Source organism: Nelumbo nucifera, chromosome 1 (genome assembly GCF_055504915.1).
Source record: "Nelumbo nucifera cultivar China Antique chromosome 1, China Antique-T2T, whole genome shotgun sequence".
In the NCBI taxonomy this organism is placed as follows: Eukaryota; Viridiplantae; Streptophyta; class Magnoliopsida; order Proteales; family Nelumbonaceae; genus Nelumbo; species Nelumbo nucifera.
In genome coordinates this window covers 171,977,090-171,992,634 of record NC_142649.1, presented here as the reverse complement: position 1 = coordinate 171,992,634, position 15,545 = coordinate 171,977,090, and the positions used below count along the sequence as shown (strand labels likewise).

The window sequence follows — 15,545 nt, the reverse complement described above, 5'->3', positions numbered from 1 at the left end:
TGACCAAACTGACACCCAACTCGCCCCGAGGTGGTCACTTTCTAGTATTTCCGGTCGGCTTCAATTCAAAATTTCCCAATCCTACCAAGTCAGGTTAGTTTTTGTTTGGCCATTTGTAAAACAACCTAATTATAAATATATATTAATATTTTATATTTCAAATATAATCTTTTAATACATAAAAGTGGAAAAATTCCCTTATTTCTTAGTCTAAAATATTTTATATTGTAAACTTAAATTTTTAAATTTATTCTTTTAATAATATCATTGCATTTTCTAAATGTAATTTAATTTTTTAAGTTTAAATCTTTTGAACCAACCAACCAAACTAAAAACCAGCCCAAACCGATACCATTGTTTTCAACCTTCCATTGACCCAACCTATTGAACCATTTAAATCGTCACTTAACTATGATTCCAGGTCTAGTTCTACTGAAACCCGCCCTTCATCCAAAATCGCTAACTTGGTAAAAAACCACCCGACTTGAAGGGTTCAACTGTTGACCCATTCGACCCGACCATTGGGTTACAGGTTGCATACTTAATGCATGTGCAAACTTTTAGAGGCCATAACTTTTGCACTCCAAAGTCCGATTGAGGTGATCTTATTTATTTATTTATTTTTTCATTTTGGTTAAGTTTTCAAGATCTATGCGTCCTAAGGTGTTGTGGGTGCCTTACCCCATTATTTTTGCAAAAAAAAAACTTTTTGTCATCAAATTGCAATTTTTAACATTTTTTACAAACAAAAAATGAATTAAAAATATAAATAAAATATAAAAAATACATATATTATATGTAAAACATAATTATACACTATTTATTGATAAAATATGTATTTGCATACATATATACATATATGCACATTTATATATGTATATAAATATATATTTGTTTAAATATAGTCACGTGGAACAACCTAACTTGTTCGACCAGGATGGTTGAACCAGTTTTCACTAATGATTGGTTAGTTTCAAGTGACCAACTTCAAAATCCAACCATATCAGTTTGATTGGCCAAACAATTTGCAATCGAATTAAACCGCCTAGTGAGCATTCCTAATTTCAGCTAAATTGATAGTCTAATCTCTAACAAATAACAATAGTTTAATCTCCAATAATTATTGAAAATTATAGTGAAAATATAATAAATAATTAATAAAGCTTCAATACCTCTAAATTATTTATGTTTTATATGTTTATTATTGAATATAATTAAATCTATTATAATTAATTTTGTGTCTTTGATAAATTTTTAAAATTATTACATAATTTCATTATTTAATCTATTTTTTTTTTGTTTTAAAATATGATTTAGTATTACATTTTTTTGATTTTAAAACATTTAAAAAATTATTTATTTGTAATATTATTGAGTTATTTTTTTAAATTATTTGTATTTTATATTCTTATTATCAAATATTATTAAATATATTATAATAATTTTTGTGTTTTTGAAAAAATATTTAGGGTTATTACATGATTTCTTTATTCAATCTATTTTATTTGTTTTTAAATAATATTTAAAATATGATTTAGTTACTATTTTTTAATATTTAAAATATTTAAAATTAGTTATTTACAATATTATTTATCTATTTAAATAATATCATTATTTAGTTATTTCGATATTACTTATTTATTGAATTTCATAATGCATAAAATTATTACATAATTTTGTAAAATATAAAATTATTATTATTAGTTCAAATATTATGCAATATATTATAATGATTTTCTACTTTTAATAAAATTTTTAAGTTTATTACATAACTTCATTATTTTAACTATTTAAAATTTATTTAATTTAAATATTTAATCATTTAAAATATTTATTTATTTAAATAAAATGTAAATTATTTATACTTTATTTATTCTAAAGTTATTACATAGTATTAAATATTTTGTTATATAATACTTAGCTATTTTTATTATTTTTTTAATTATAATATTTAGTTATTGAAAATTTTAAATAATATTTTTGATTTTTAAATTCTTATTATTTGAATAATATTTAAATTGAATAATTCGTAAAATTATAATATATATTGTTAGTACATAATTTCGTTATGAATTTCATAAAAGTATAAAATTATTAATAATATGAATATGATTAAATCTATGATATTTTTTGTATTTTTAATAAATATTTTAAAGTTATTACATAATTTCATTATAATATTTAAATAATTCTGAAATTTTTAAATCAAACTTTCTTTTGATAGATATAGCTGAAAAGTGGGTATAGGATAAATAGGTATTAGAGATAATTTAGGAGAGAAACTCTCTACTAAATTAGAGATAATTTAAGAGAGAATTCAGAATGAGAGAGATTTTAGGAATAGTTTTATGAAGGGATATCCAAAGGGATAGACATAGAGGAAAGAGGAATGAACTAGGCATATTGAGTTGTCAAAATGAGAGAGGGAGAAGGGAGTGATGAGGTGGCTTCATGAGGGAGCAAGAAAGGTTAAAATGAAGGGGGTCTAAGAGTTCTAGTAGACTCAAGCTCAGCTCGAACTCGACTGAAACCGAGCCAAGCCGAGTTCATGAGCCGAACTTGAACAGTTCGTGAAAAACTTGGTTCGTTGCCATCCCTAATTGTCTGAATCAAAACATTGATCTGCAAACAATCAAATAACCAAACACCTGTTCACACCTCTTCTGGTCAGCTCATGGTTAACCATATGATTTTCTCTTCTTCCAAAGCAGAAACGTAAGGCATTACAATTATTGCACAAAATATCATTTAATAAAGTCCAAGCATCAGTACTGATATCAAAAGATTTGTTAGTCGCGGATTCACACGATAAAAATTTGAAACTACAAAAATAGGTCCAATCGTTTATATTGGTTTTTTCTTATGTGGAATGGGCCCCCTCATTTGAAGACCAACAAAAACAAGATGGACTCATTAATGTGGAATGGTTTTTTCTTATTTCATGATATGATAAAAATTTTAAACTACGATAAAACGCGTCTGTTCCGATATGAAGAGTCCGAATCACCTGCCAACAAAACAAATTCGTACATCTTATAGATGGCAGGTTGGGTCTTATTTGTATGATGGGCCCAATTTTATAACGAGATATATGGTATCAAATCAAGTTGATAGGGTATTGAAACTTGTTTTGTTGGCAGGTGATCCCAACTACTCAGATATGGCCCAACTGACTAAGAAATAAACGAGGAGACCAAATCTAAATGGTTAGTCATTGGGGGAACCCATGGGCCATGGTTACCTATTGGGTTGATGACCCATTAACAACTTGCATGTAGAAATATATTCAACTCACATCTAAGTTGAGATGGGCAATCGACATCCTTCCGAGAATGAAGTCGTGGGATCAAACCTGTGGAACCACAGGCTCAGGCACTCTATGGCGAGGTCAAAGTTACCACACATACGTACCCCTAGATGCAGTCTGAGTCCAATATTTGAGGATCATCAGAGTCACCATTGGATGCATCAAACTCTTATTTGGATAGGGCAAGCCCAATTGTATTAATTTTTTAAAACATGGAATTTATACTAAAAATTGAAGTATCTAATACGAGAAAATACCATTTAACGTGTAGGTCAAGGTTCAAAATATCGATATACATGATACGTTGGTAGATATGTATCGAAGTGTATAGGTAGTTGTTTCTTTATTTTTTTTATTTTTTTTTTAAATCTGGTTCAGAGGGATTGATTTAAGGTTCGTCCACCCCCTCAACCGGTCGAGACCCCAAAACACTCTCTGTAGGGGGCGTATTGGAAAGCCCCCGATACGATACAATAAATTCATCTGATAAAGGGACTTTTTACCATAACTATGTTTGGAGAAGCTACATAACAAACAAAAATAAAACCAACCACATAAAAGATAGTACTAGTCTATTTACTTTTTAATGATGTTTCACAATGTATACTTCTCTTCACATTAAAAACTTCAATGACATCAAGGATAGGAGTGTTCACAATCTGGTTTAGTTTAGTTTGGAGAAAATCTCTGACCAAATCATTAAATTACAATTTGAGAAACTCTCAATCCAAACCATTTTAGTATAGAAACCAAACTAGGCCAAACTGTAATGGTCCATTACACTTTGGCCCGGTTTCTAATAGAACTTAGACCATTCTATTGGGTTTAGTCCAATTAGAAAGCCTAAATAACATGGATAGCTACATAAATAACAATTATAATTCAAATATCAAATTAAAATGTTAACAATTGCCCCCTATTATTATTATATAAATTATGTTCACACTTTATCAAATATAAAACACTTTGGGAATCAAATTACAAGTGAAACAAATAACAATAATTCATGAAATGTTAAATGAATATATAAATACATATACATACATATGTTTAAAGATGTGTAGCATATATTATTATTATTATTATTATTATCATTATCATCATCATCATCATTATTATTATTATTATTATTATTATTGTTGTTGTTGCTGTTGTTGTTGTTGTTGTTATTATTTTGCTCTAAGGGGCAGCACGGGGGGCGGGAGGGGGGAGCCCATCCCCCAAACCCACAAACCCCCCAACCCAGGTGTAGCATGTATATTATATACATTAATGAATATATTCTTAATAATTCAATTTCATATGGTTTATGGTTTGGGCTAGTTTCTAAAATTTAGAAAACCAAACTGTTTTAAGGTCAAACCAAACCAAACCACCAATTTCGGTTTGGTTTGGTGTGGTTTGATAGTCTAGGCCATATAGTGAACACCCCTAGTCAAGGATGTCCTCACTCTTTATTACTAGTGTGGTTCGTTGGTGTGTTAGTTGGTTTGTTTTAGCGTTGACTTATAATCAAATCCTACAACCAGCACTTTGGGGAAAAAGGGGTCAAGGGGAAAGTTATTAATTAATGGTGCATGGCACTAAATACCAAAAATAAAATGTAACATGACTATATATATATATATTATATGCTAAGCTTAGGCTTGGGATATGCTCCCTGCTATAAGCCTAGCCCAGATCATGATCACCTCTAGTAGACATTAATCAATGAGTAGTGTAGTCCTACACAATGTTTTTGAATCATTGTTGACCCAGATGGTCGGATCATTTGGCCCAAAAATCATCCAAGCAACTGGTTCTGTTTCACCTCTGACCCGTTTTTGGGTAAAAAATCGTTAATGCATAATCGAATCCCACAACCAGCACTTTGGAGAAAAAGGGGTCAAGGGGAAAGTTATTAATCAATGGTGCATGGCACTAAATACCAAAAATAAAAAGTTATGTGCCTTATATAAAATGTAACATATATATATATATATATATATATATATATATATTAAATGCTAAAGAATAAGCCTAGGCCTGGGATATGCTCCCTGTTCTAAGCCTAACCCGGATCATGATCACCTCTAGTGGACATTACTCAATAAGTAGTGTAGTCCTACACAATGTTTTTGAACCATCGTTGACCCGGATGGTCGGACTGTTTGGCCCAGAAACTGTCCAAGCAACCGGTTCCGTTTCACCCCTAACCCGTTCTTGGGCAAAAACCGTTGATTTTGTCAGAAAACCATTGACCCAGATAGCGGTTCGCGGTTTAAAAAATTGTAGAGAGGGGAGAAACTCTGAGTCAAAGACACGAACTCAGATCTGATATCTAGAGAGAGAGAAGAAGAAGAAGAAGAAAATGTTGCAGAAATCTGAGAAAAAGTTTCATTGTTTTGAGATTAGAGATCTGAGAAAAAAATGAAAAATCAATCTCAGATTTGAGATCCGAGAACTCGTATCTTAGATCTCAGATCTATCATCTGCGCTGTTACCGCCGTCACCATCTCGTCGTCGCCGTCGCCGGTGAACATCAAATCATTATCCTCCTCTTCCTTCTTCTTCCCTCCTTCCCTCTTTCATTCCTTCCTTTTCTCTCTCCTTTTCTTTTTTTTTTCTTTCTCCTTCATTTCTTTTCTTATTTTCTTCTTTCTCAGCCGACAAACGACTCTCTTCTCCACTTCTCTCTCATATATAAGTGTATAACTATTTACTATTTTGCCCTAATGCAAACCGTCCGAACCGTTCGACCCAGATGGTCGAACCGCTGACCCAGAAACCGGTAGCTAGAACGGTTCCATTTCCGGGTCAGTTTTTAAAACTTTAGTCCTACATGACATATATTGAGGGTGGGCCTTGGCATAATGGTTGGGTTGCTTCATTGTTACTTAGATGACCAAAGGTTCAAATCTTGGAAACAGCTTCTCTATATTTATAGGGGTAAGGTTGTGAAGATGTATCCCTTCCCAGGCCCTTAATTGTGACGGGAGGGGCTGCCATTTTTAATTAATCTACATGACATATCAGTTATGGACCTCAAAGCTTGGGCTTCGGTGGTTCAAAATCCTACAATCAAAATGCTATGTAAAATAAGAAGAGCCCAGCAGAGGCAGAGCCAGAACAGAACATGGCTAAATTAGCCTAAGCGGAGCCTGAGCTCATTCCAAGTCAAGAACCCTTATTTTCAGAAAAGCTTGGGAGTTGGGATGCACCAAGCCAAGCGAGACCTCAAATACCAAGATTTGACTCTGAGTATATTAAAGGCTTAAAGCATCCCACTTAAACACAGGCACATGCCGATCATGTTCACAAGATTTGACTCTAAGTTTAGGGATGTAAACGGCATCTGTCTCAGTGATGGTGATTCCCAATCTGTCTTCTTAACATAGTACTCTAACTTTCACATTACGTTTCAGACTTGGATGATGATGACCCAAATTGTTTGATGGCAACATATAATGGGACATCTAGTCATCCACTAATTCATGTGCCTGTACCTGTAGGATCTTCTGTGACAATTTGCTTCTGAGCTTCTGAATTTCTCTATAGGTAAGATTTCCTTTTCTTTTTGTTTATTCTCTTTAGGTGCATGAGACCATAACCTTGGTTCCTTAGATTTCCTTTCACATGGAAAGTCTGGCTTCTCCCATTTTCTTATGGGGACTGGCACTTGATCAAGTGTAAGGGTTTTGGCGTTTACATGGACTAGTGGTTTCTATTATTACTGTTATTCCAATTGCCCATGCTTTTCAAACTTTTGGTGAGCACCAGAAAAGTCACCAATTTAGTTGATTGATGACAAAATCGTCCAACCTTTACTTTGACAGATGGTTAAGCTTGGTTTAACCAACAGAGTACTCTTATGTATCTGCCTGCTATTACAAATTCATCTTCTGGGTAATGAGGTTCCCACTCCCAATCTTAATTTACATGAATATGTTGATTCGGTTTGGTTCTGGTTATTCTTATTCCCTTTTCATTACATTGTTTTCTATGGAATACAGTCTTCTGTTTATATTGTATTATTGACATACACCCCCACTGCGTTTAAATGTTGCAGACAGAAGAATTAGAGCACTGATTTTGTCCACATTAATAGTATGTTTTCTGCAATATGTAATAATGTCAGCAGACCTTGGGCCATTCTAAAAAACTAATCATGCATTTTCTGGCCTTTTTGTTAGTATCCTTGAAGGCATTGAATTCCAGCATTTGAGGTGCAGATGCCATAGTTAATATTGACATAGGAATTTTCCATTTTTTCCCTTTAAATCTTAAACGTGATATATATATATATATTCACGAACAACCATGGACAATAACCTAATCTAGGCCCAGGAATATCATTAGTTCAGAACAGATCTAGGAAGCTGTTAGGACAACATATATATGAAGTCTCAGTATCTGTATTCAGTGAATCAGTGAGAAATGAACTCCATGTTCATGAAACTTTTTTGGTCTTAGACTAACATACATACAATTCTAAAAGTCATAGTTTGTTCATGTTTTCTTTGCTTTTAATGACTGATATAGCATCCATTAATGGAACATACATTGAGCTTCCGCTTCCCAAATTTGAAGCCTAAGAAGGTGTCATCTGCACCTCAAGTTAAAATAAAAAGTACTTCTTTTTCATTACACTAAAGGAAAGTGCCATCATTTTATATTATTATTATTATTATTATTTTATTTTATTTTTTTTTGCAGGATTTTGGTATACTTAAAATTTCCAGTCCCTCGTTCCTCCACCTAAACTTCAAACTCAGCCATTTAAACTTGAAGATTTCCACATTGGAGCATGTAACTAGTAGCTCTCTATTGGGGATATATGATATCCTTCCTGGGGCAGTTTTTCTTTCTGCAAAACATGGTGTGGAGGGGCTTCATGTTGAGACTCTGTATGTTCCTCTGAAAGAACAGATGAAAACAGCTTAGAGGATGATTAGGGTTGTCAATGGACCGGATTTGGATTGGACCCATCCGATCCATACCCAATTCAAACGGACTGGACGGTCAAATGAGACATAATGGAGTTGCCTGGTCCAGACTTAAAGACGTCCATGCCTTTATCGGATCGGTGTTGGCATAAACCAATTGTCCAACAATCCGTCCGACGTACAGACTGTTCAACCAAAGCCAATCCAAGATTTTGGTAAAATACGTCTGCATTCTGGAATTTCCAACGGCAAAACCAGAGTCCATCGGATCAGATCGGGTGGCAATTTTTTTTCTATATTTTTTCTCTGTTTTCTTTCAAGCCTTGAGTTTCTTTATGTGAAAATAGTTCAGTTTGGCTCTATCATATTTTCTGTTTTTTTTTGAAAGACATCGTATCTTCGTAATGTTACTGTTTTTCATAATTAATAGAGAACGTTTTTTTTGAATTGATCTAGTGATTCCAAATAAGTGTGTCAATTGGACCGAATATGGTCCAATGCGACCCAATATAAGTAGGGATGCAAACAGATTAGATTATATTTGAATCAGGGTATATCTGAATCTGACCCGATAGCATATATTCGAGATTTGATCCCATCCAAAGATCTGATCCAATCTCACAAATGGTGATTTGAATCTGAATATATATATATATATATATATATATATATATATATATATATATGACGTGATCCTATTCAAATTATGAAAAAAAAAATTTATAAAAGAAAAAAACATAAAAAATTATACAAAGAAAAACAAAAAATATAAGTTTTTTTTTCAATTATTTTCATAATATATATATATATATATTAATGTATACATGTCTTTTTATAAAAATGCAATATAAATATATTAATAGATGCATGTCCTTTTATAAGTAAATATGTTTATAAGCATATACATATATAGGTCAGATTGGATTGGATAGGGATTATCTGAAAATTTGACAGAGGGTTATCTGAATCCGACAAAAATTGGATCGAAAAATATGATCAGATTCAGATCAGTTCGGATCATGATCCGATCCATTTGCACCCCTAAATATGAGTCTGGTATAGATGGACCAGGTCCAAACTAATTCAATGAATACTTTTGACCATTTTGGACCAATCAAATTTAATTTCTAGACCGTCCAATGTGTTCAAATTGGTTTTAATTTAGATTGATTCCAATCCATAACCGGTCCATTAACACCTGCATTCTTTTATTCTATTATGGACTGAATATTGATTGGTTCAATCCGATCCAATCCAATATAAATCTATTATGGATGAACCAGGTCCAATCCAATCCAATAAATACTTTGGACCATTAAGTCTGGACTGGTCCAATTTAATGTCTTATTGGTCCATCCAGTCCATCCAAATTAATTTTGATTTAGACGGGTCCAACCCAAAATCGGTCCATTCACACCCATAGTTCCAAAAAATCAAATTGAACCACACCTCATTCGATTAATTTCTTTTAATTTAGGCTAGGTTTTCATTTTAACCCATGGTTCCAAGAAAAACTAAATGGACTTTATGTGATTTATTTCTGTAGTTTTTTTTTTTATATATTTTTTGGATTTATTTTATAATTTTTTTAATGTTTCATACTTTCATTCAATTTGGATCGGATTGGGCCCCATCCGGTCCACTTGCATTTCAGTTGAATTGTTTTGGATCTAATTTATATGGATTTGGACAAGGATGACTTATTGACTTCCTCTAAACAAGTACTTGACAAAGATTCTTTTGTTTTTGTGTCATTTATATAAATGTAAAGGCAATCTTGCTTTAGAGGAAATGACCATGAACAAGCGTGTCCGTATGCGTGTATGCCATAAGCATAAAGGGGTCAGGACCCACACCCACATCAATCCAAAATGTTTTGACAATCATAAATCATAATCAACCAGTGTGGGAAATTCCATCTCTGCGTACCATCAATAATCAATTTGGTTATAATTATGTTGATGGTTCATCCTTGAAAACCTTGTTGTGGTAGAACAAACCCAAGACAGAAAACAATTGAATACAAACAGAGATTCAAGAAGAATACATGTCGATTTACGTGGTTCGGAGATGAAATTTATATTATGAAAAGGGCAATGGAGATACAATGTTGTATAAAAACACTCTTAAAAACCCTAAAGCCCAATACATCCAAACTCTCACTCTCATTCACAATAATTAATTGCTCTGTTTCTTCTTGCAAACTAAGGATGCATAAAAGAAAAAAGTCCCAAAACGTTGCAAAACAACAAACCTCGTTGAGGTTAATTAGGATTCGTCAACAACTTTGCTGCAATTTTTATTTTGAACAAAGGTACAAATTATACATATGTAGTTGTATTCAAAGACTAAATTCTTCTTATTTGCATACATAGTTTATTTTATATATAAATATTTTCTATGTACAAATGGAAAAACTGAGTAGTGGGTGTCGAAGAGAGTAGAAACCCACCGCCACCATGGATGTGATGCTTGTAAGTCTCCTCTATGCTATGGATGATGATCTTGTTTCTAATTTTTGTTCTTTCCCAAGCCACAACTGGCTATAATATATAATTAATGTATATGTACAGACCACCAAATTAAATATTCAGATCAGTAAGATGTAATTAATCTACTGATCAGAAGGGAAACCTGCTAGATGAGCCAGCTCTTCCACCTCTTGAGCCAATTTTTCAACCTTGTCCACCATCTCCATCAACACATATACAAAGCTTGCCATTGCAAGTCCATCACAATTTTCTAGCACCAGCCTGGAGGGAGACGAGGCCACACTCAGCTCTAGTCTCATCAACTGTAGCTTTGCCACTAATAGCACTTTAGGCGAACACCTCTTCATCCCCTTGATGCTATCCCCGAGCTCCCTCAGCGTGCAAATCAGCGACAACGCCACTGCTTCACATGGCTCCTTTATAGTCATCCTCACCGCCACCGACTGTGGCTGAAATCCACAAAAACATAATTTGGATGAAGTAAGCCCCTGTGTTTAATTAATTATCTATTCTTTAGCCCATGTTCACTTTTCCATAAGTTATTTAATTATCCAGATAAATACATTTACCCGATAAATCTTTCTCAAGATACCAAGAAATACATTTATCCATGTTATTTTATTTCTCATATAATATAAATAAGATACTGATTATTTTAATTATAAAAATTTATTATTAAAAAGATACTTTTGTCTCATTCAAATGTTAATACTTTTCTCCTTAAGTTGAAAAGTTATTTACCCATTTAAAATATGGATAAAAAAAACTTTCCAAGATCCCTACATAAATGATAAATATGATAAAAAAAATGTAGATTTTTAATCTATAAAAATCAAAATCCCATTGATTAATTTTTTCTTTTCAAAATCTAAAAATTGATTATATTAATTAACTTTCCCCTCTCAAAAAAAAAAAATAAAAATAAAAACCGTCCACTTACTGTTAAAATCCCAAAACCCAAAACACAAGTGAAGTCACATGGGACGTGGGAGTCGATCAGGTCAATTTACCAACTTTCTTTCCCTTTTCCTATAAAGTTGTTACTCAAAAAAACATAGTGAAGCGGATGGTTATTATTCCAGAAATATCAGAAAAATGTGATATGTTTTAGTGCTTATGATCATTGGCCTGGCCACCTGGGAATCTTCCAACTGGAAACCACAGAACGCTTGGATTCTGTCCCTCCCCAGACCATTGTCTGTTACATCATACATGCACATAGACAAGGCTAAAAGCAATTTTTTTTTTTATCAAAATTTCACTCTTTCATGGATATATGAATCCCAAGTGACCGATACGCACTACCATAGCCACGTGGCTATTATGTGTCGGTCGTTTGGCGTTAAGGAATACCATAAAATCGATAGCATTGACAAGTAAAATCGATTCCGGTTTCCCACCCGCACAAAAAGAAAACGGAAAACAATTTCTTAGATTTTTCATCTAAACCTTAGCTTTTTTATTTTTGATAATACGAGTAGTCGAGTAAAACCCACAAACTTTATTAGGGAAATGATCACCTTCATACCTGTCTATGAGATTGAAGACAACCTTTTAGGGAAATGATGGAAGCAGCCAACTCTCTAAGCGAATCACCAATTTGTAGATACTTGTACCAAGGATGAGAGAACCCAAATTTTCCATGCCATGGTTCCCATCTTGCGAAATTTGCCTGAAGCAAAGAGCAAAACGTTCACTTGTCATTCCTTTGTTTATCGGTAGATAGATTCTGTTAAAAAATAATGCCTCTATTATATGACATTAATTAATTTCTATTGAAAGGAAAAGGACCCACTCACTTCACAAAAAACTTTTGAAATTCAATTATTTACTAACAACAGAGGAGATCGAACTTGGAAGGAATATAATTAAACTATATACCAGTGACTCGTCCTTGATCTTGGAGTAGAGCACTGATGTGCAACCAATGAAACTGGTAGTGCTCTGGTTTTCCTTCTTTTCCGTACCCATCTCTTTGAAGTATTCCTCCAAGCTTCCTGCAATAAAGTAAGTAGTGAATGATTGAGTATTGTGGACGGTGGTTGGAGTTTTTTTTTTTTTTTTTTTTTTTTTGTAAAATATGAAAAGAAGAGGTAGAAACTTTCCCTTCCATATTGGATGAAGCCCGGTCGTATTAATATATTTTTATGGTTTTATTGGCAGCTTTGAAGGAAACTCACCTTCAATGAAAGAGGCGAGATTGTTAAATTTGGAGGCTGTGGAGTAATGAAGTTCATCGCTAGCCCACATGGGGAAGATGAATAAGCTTGTGAACAAGCAGACAGCAAAACCCATGGCAATTGTCGAGAGACGTTCACGGGCTATCTCAATCACTGCCTCAGCACGCAGACCGGAGACTGCGACCAGATTGAATGTGAGGATAAAGATCATGACCCCGTAATCATATCTTTTCTTAACGCTTGGAATTAATCGACTGTATGTTGCAGCTGCGCCTGTATAAGATTATCCGTGTCGTCAATGGAAGCAGAAGAAGACGCAGAAGCAGAAACAGAAGAAGAGTTGATGACATGCAGTAGAAGAGATACCGAAGATAAAAACAGATATTCCAACAGTAATGGCCTTTCCAATCCCCCCAACTTCATGAGCTAAGATCGCTGCTAAACACCCAAAACCACCACCTAAAATAGTCCCGACTCCACGATTCAAGCCCTTGCTAAGCATAGCACCTGACAGACGTTACCAAAAACTGATCATCAAACAGTTTGTAACAAAATACAGAAATGCATATAAAATGGCTTAAACAGCAGAAGCTCTAGGTCTTGGACTGATCCATGAGCGAAATCAAGCAATAAGTTTTAACAACCTGTATAGAACTCAAAGATGACAACTACAGTCATGATAGCCCACATGGCATTTTCTCCCACTTGCTTGTAAAGAGGATTGAGCAGATAGAGGAGTGAAACCAACACCAGCGCTATTCCAACCTTGACACTGTGAATCAGCTTTTTATAGCCATGGATGCTTTTCTTTCCTCCAAGACAGGGAAGCAGAGAAAGAAGAAAGGATTGGAACCTCTTCTTCTTTTCAGTGGAAGCTCCATCTTCATTTGGAATAGATATTACAGTTGAGTTCATGGCAGACATTCTTGCTCCTTATCTTTGTATGAACTCTGGCTTGCTTGTTTGTTTGATAAGTTGAAGTGGATGGAAAACCCAGTATATATAGTTATATACACACACCCCAATCCCATGAGATGTGATGTAGCTCTGCACCAAATTCTCGAGTTTGTTTATTAATTTGTTTTTTTTTTTTCCCTCTCATCTCTGAGAAGAAACCAAATTAATTGATTTCGCTGAGAAAATGCAAGGCACAGATGAAATGAAAATTATATTAATAGGCGTAAATATCTCATGTACCGATGTACGGACTATGAATGTGTAGTTGTGAGCACCGTGGCCCATGTGTTCTAACAAAACAATAAAAAAGGCCCAGGTGGAAGACATAGGTCCACCACGAGCGTACGTGGTCTTTCGAACATGTGCAGAATGATTTTGACCAAAAAATAAAAAATAAAATATTGAGATAATGGGGCCTGGTCCAATGTTTAATTTCAACCCACTACGGCCCAGGGGCTAGATGATGACCTTGTGGCTTGTGCTTCCGCAATGTAGTTTCGGCCCACATACATATTGTCATCGGAAGAGGATAACCTGGACTGACCAATCCCACCAGGTTGCTTACACGCTTTTTGCCATCAACTCTTGTTGTTTTCATGACTCCTTGATCTGATCATATCTTTAACATGAATTAATTGTTGAAATTAGGTCTGTTAATGGATTCTGAAAGTTTGAAACCCCATCTGACATCCACTCTATTCATATTTAGGGTTTAATTACGATGCATTTTTTGACATTGGATGTACGTTAAATCGAATGAGAAACTTGGTGTTTTCATGTCTCTTTGATCATATCTTTACCATGAGTTTGTTGTTGAAATAAGGGATGCCAGTGGGTTTTAAAAGTTCGAAACCCTATTAGACATCCAATCAATTAAAAACTTAGAGTTCAGCCAGAGTGCATTCATTTTGATATTGGCTGCATGTTAAATCCAATAAGCAATTTGGATGTTTTCATGACTATATCTTTAACATGAGTTTTTTGTTGAAATTAGTTCTTTCAATGGATTCCAAGAGTTCAAAACCTATCTAACATCTAATTTGTTAAATTTCATCTATTAATATTAGTTGCACGTTAAATCTAAATTTTAATCAATTATGTTAAAGACGTCTTAATTTTCATTGGAGCATGTTTCATGTACTTTTACTTTTCACATTTAACAAAGTGTACTTTGATGTTTAATGAGGCGTCAATGTTTTTTCTTTTGTTATTTTCATTTAGCTAATAATGATAGACAGCCCATCCCTCAACACAAAACCCCCAACCTTGGAGCAGGTGGGATCCCAAGCCTCTTATTACAACCAGCAAGAGGTCTTATGAATTTATTAGTCCACATCTTTTGTTGCATGGTGGTCTTGGCACAACGATTGGATTGCTCCATAGCAATTAGGGCGATCAGGGATCAAATCTTGCAAACAACCTCTCTGTATGTATAAGGGTAAGTCTGTGTATATCTATCTATTCCTCCCCATGCCCTACATTGGTAAGAGCCTCATGCACTAGGTTGTCCTTATCTTTTCTTTCATGATGTAGCCGATGCACCATACATTTTTCCCAAAATTTACTATATATAATTATGCAAAATTTATAATTAATAAATTAAATGTTTTCATATTTATATAAATTTATTATATATATATGTTAAAAAATAATTATTTTTTAAATTAAAAAAAACTTTTAATGA

The 15,545-nt window shown here is 33.6% G+C and overlaps 1 protein-coding gene across 1 annotated transcript; it reads right to left on the bottom strand.

Moving 5' to 3' along the window:
- Positions 1 to 10,265: 10,265 nt before the first annotated feature.
- On the bottom strand, positions 10,266 to 14,007 carry LOC104596449 (aluminum-activated malate transporter 12-like). Its single transcript, XM_010257618.3, has 6 exons — positions 13,549 to 14,007; positions 13,271 to 13,411; positions 12,905 to 13,177; positions 12,606 to 12,721; positions 12,253 to 12,396; positions 10,266 to 11,173 (listed from the first exon to the last, which is right to left on the bottom strand). The coding sequence occupies exons 1-6, from the start codon at positions 13,826 to 13,828 to the stop codon at positions 10,847 to 10,849; spliced, it is 1,281 nt and encodes a 426-aa protein (XP_010255920.1). The 5' UTR covers positions 13,829 to 14,007; the 3' UTR covers positions 10,266 to 10,846.
- Between the last annotated feature and the right edge of the window lie 1,538 nt (positions 14,008 to 15,545).

Coding starts and splice junctions, on each gene's coding strand:
- LOC104596449 (XM_010257618.3), bottom strand. CDS start 13,828: ATGTCTGCCATGAACTCAACTGTAATATCTATTCCAAATGAAGATGGA. Junction 13,412..13,548: donor CATCTTTGAGTTCTATACAG/GTTGTTAAAACT, acceptor AACGTCTGTCAG/GTGCTATGCTTAGCAAGGGC. Junction 12,397..12,605: donor AGATCAAGGACGAGTCACTG/GTATATAGTTTA, acceptor TCTTTGCTTCAG/GCAAATTTCGCAAGATGGGA.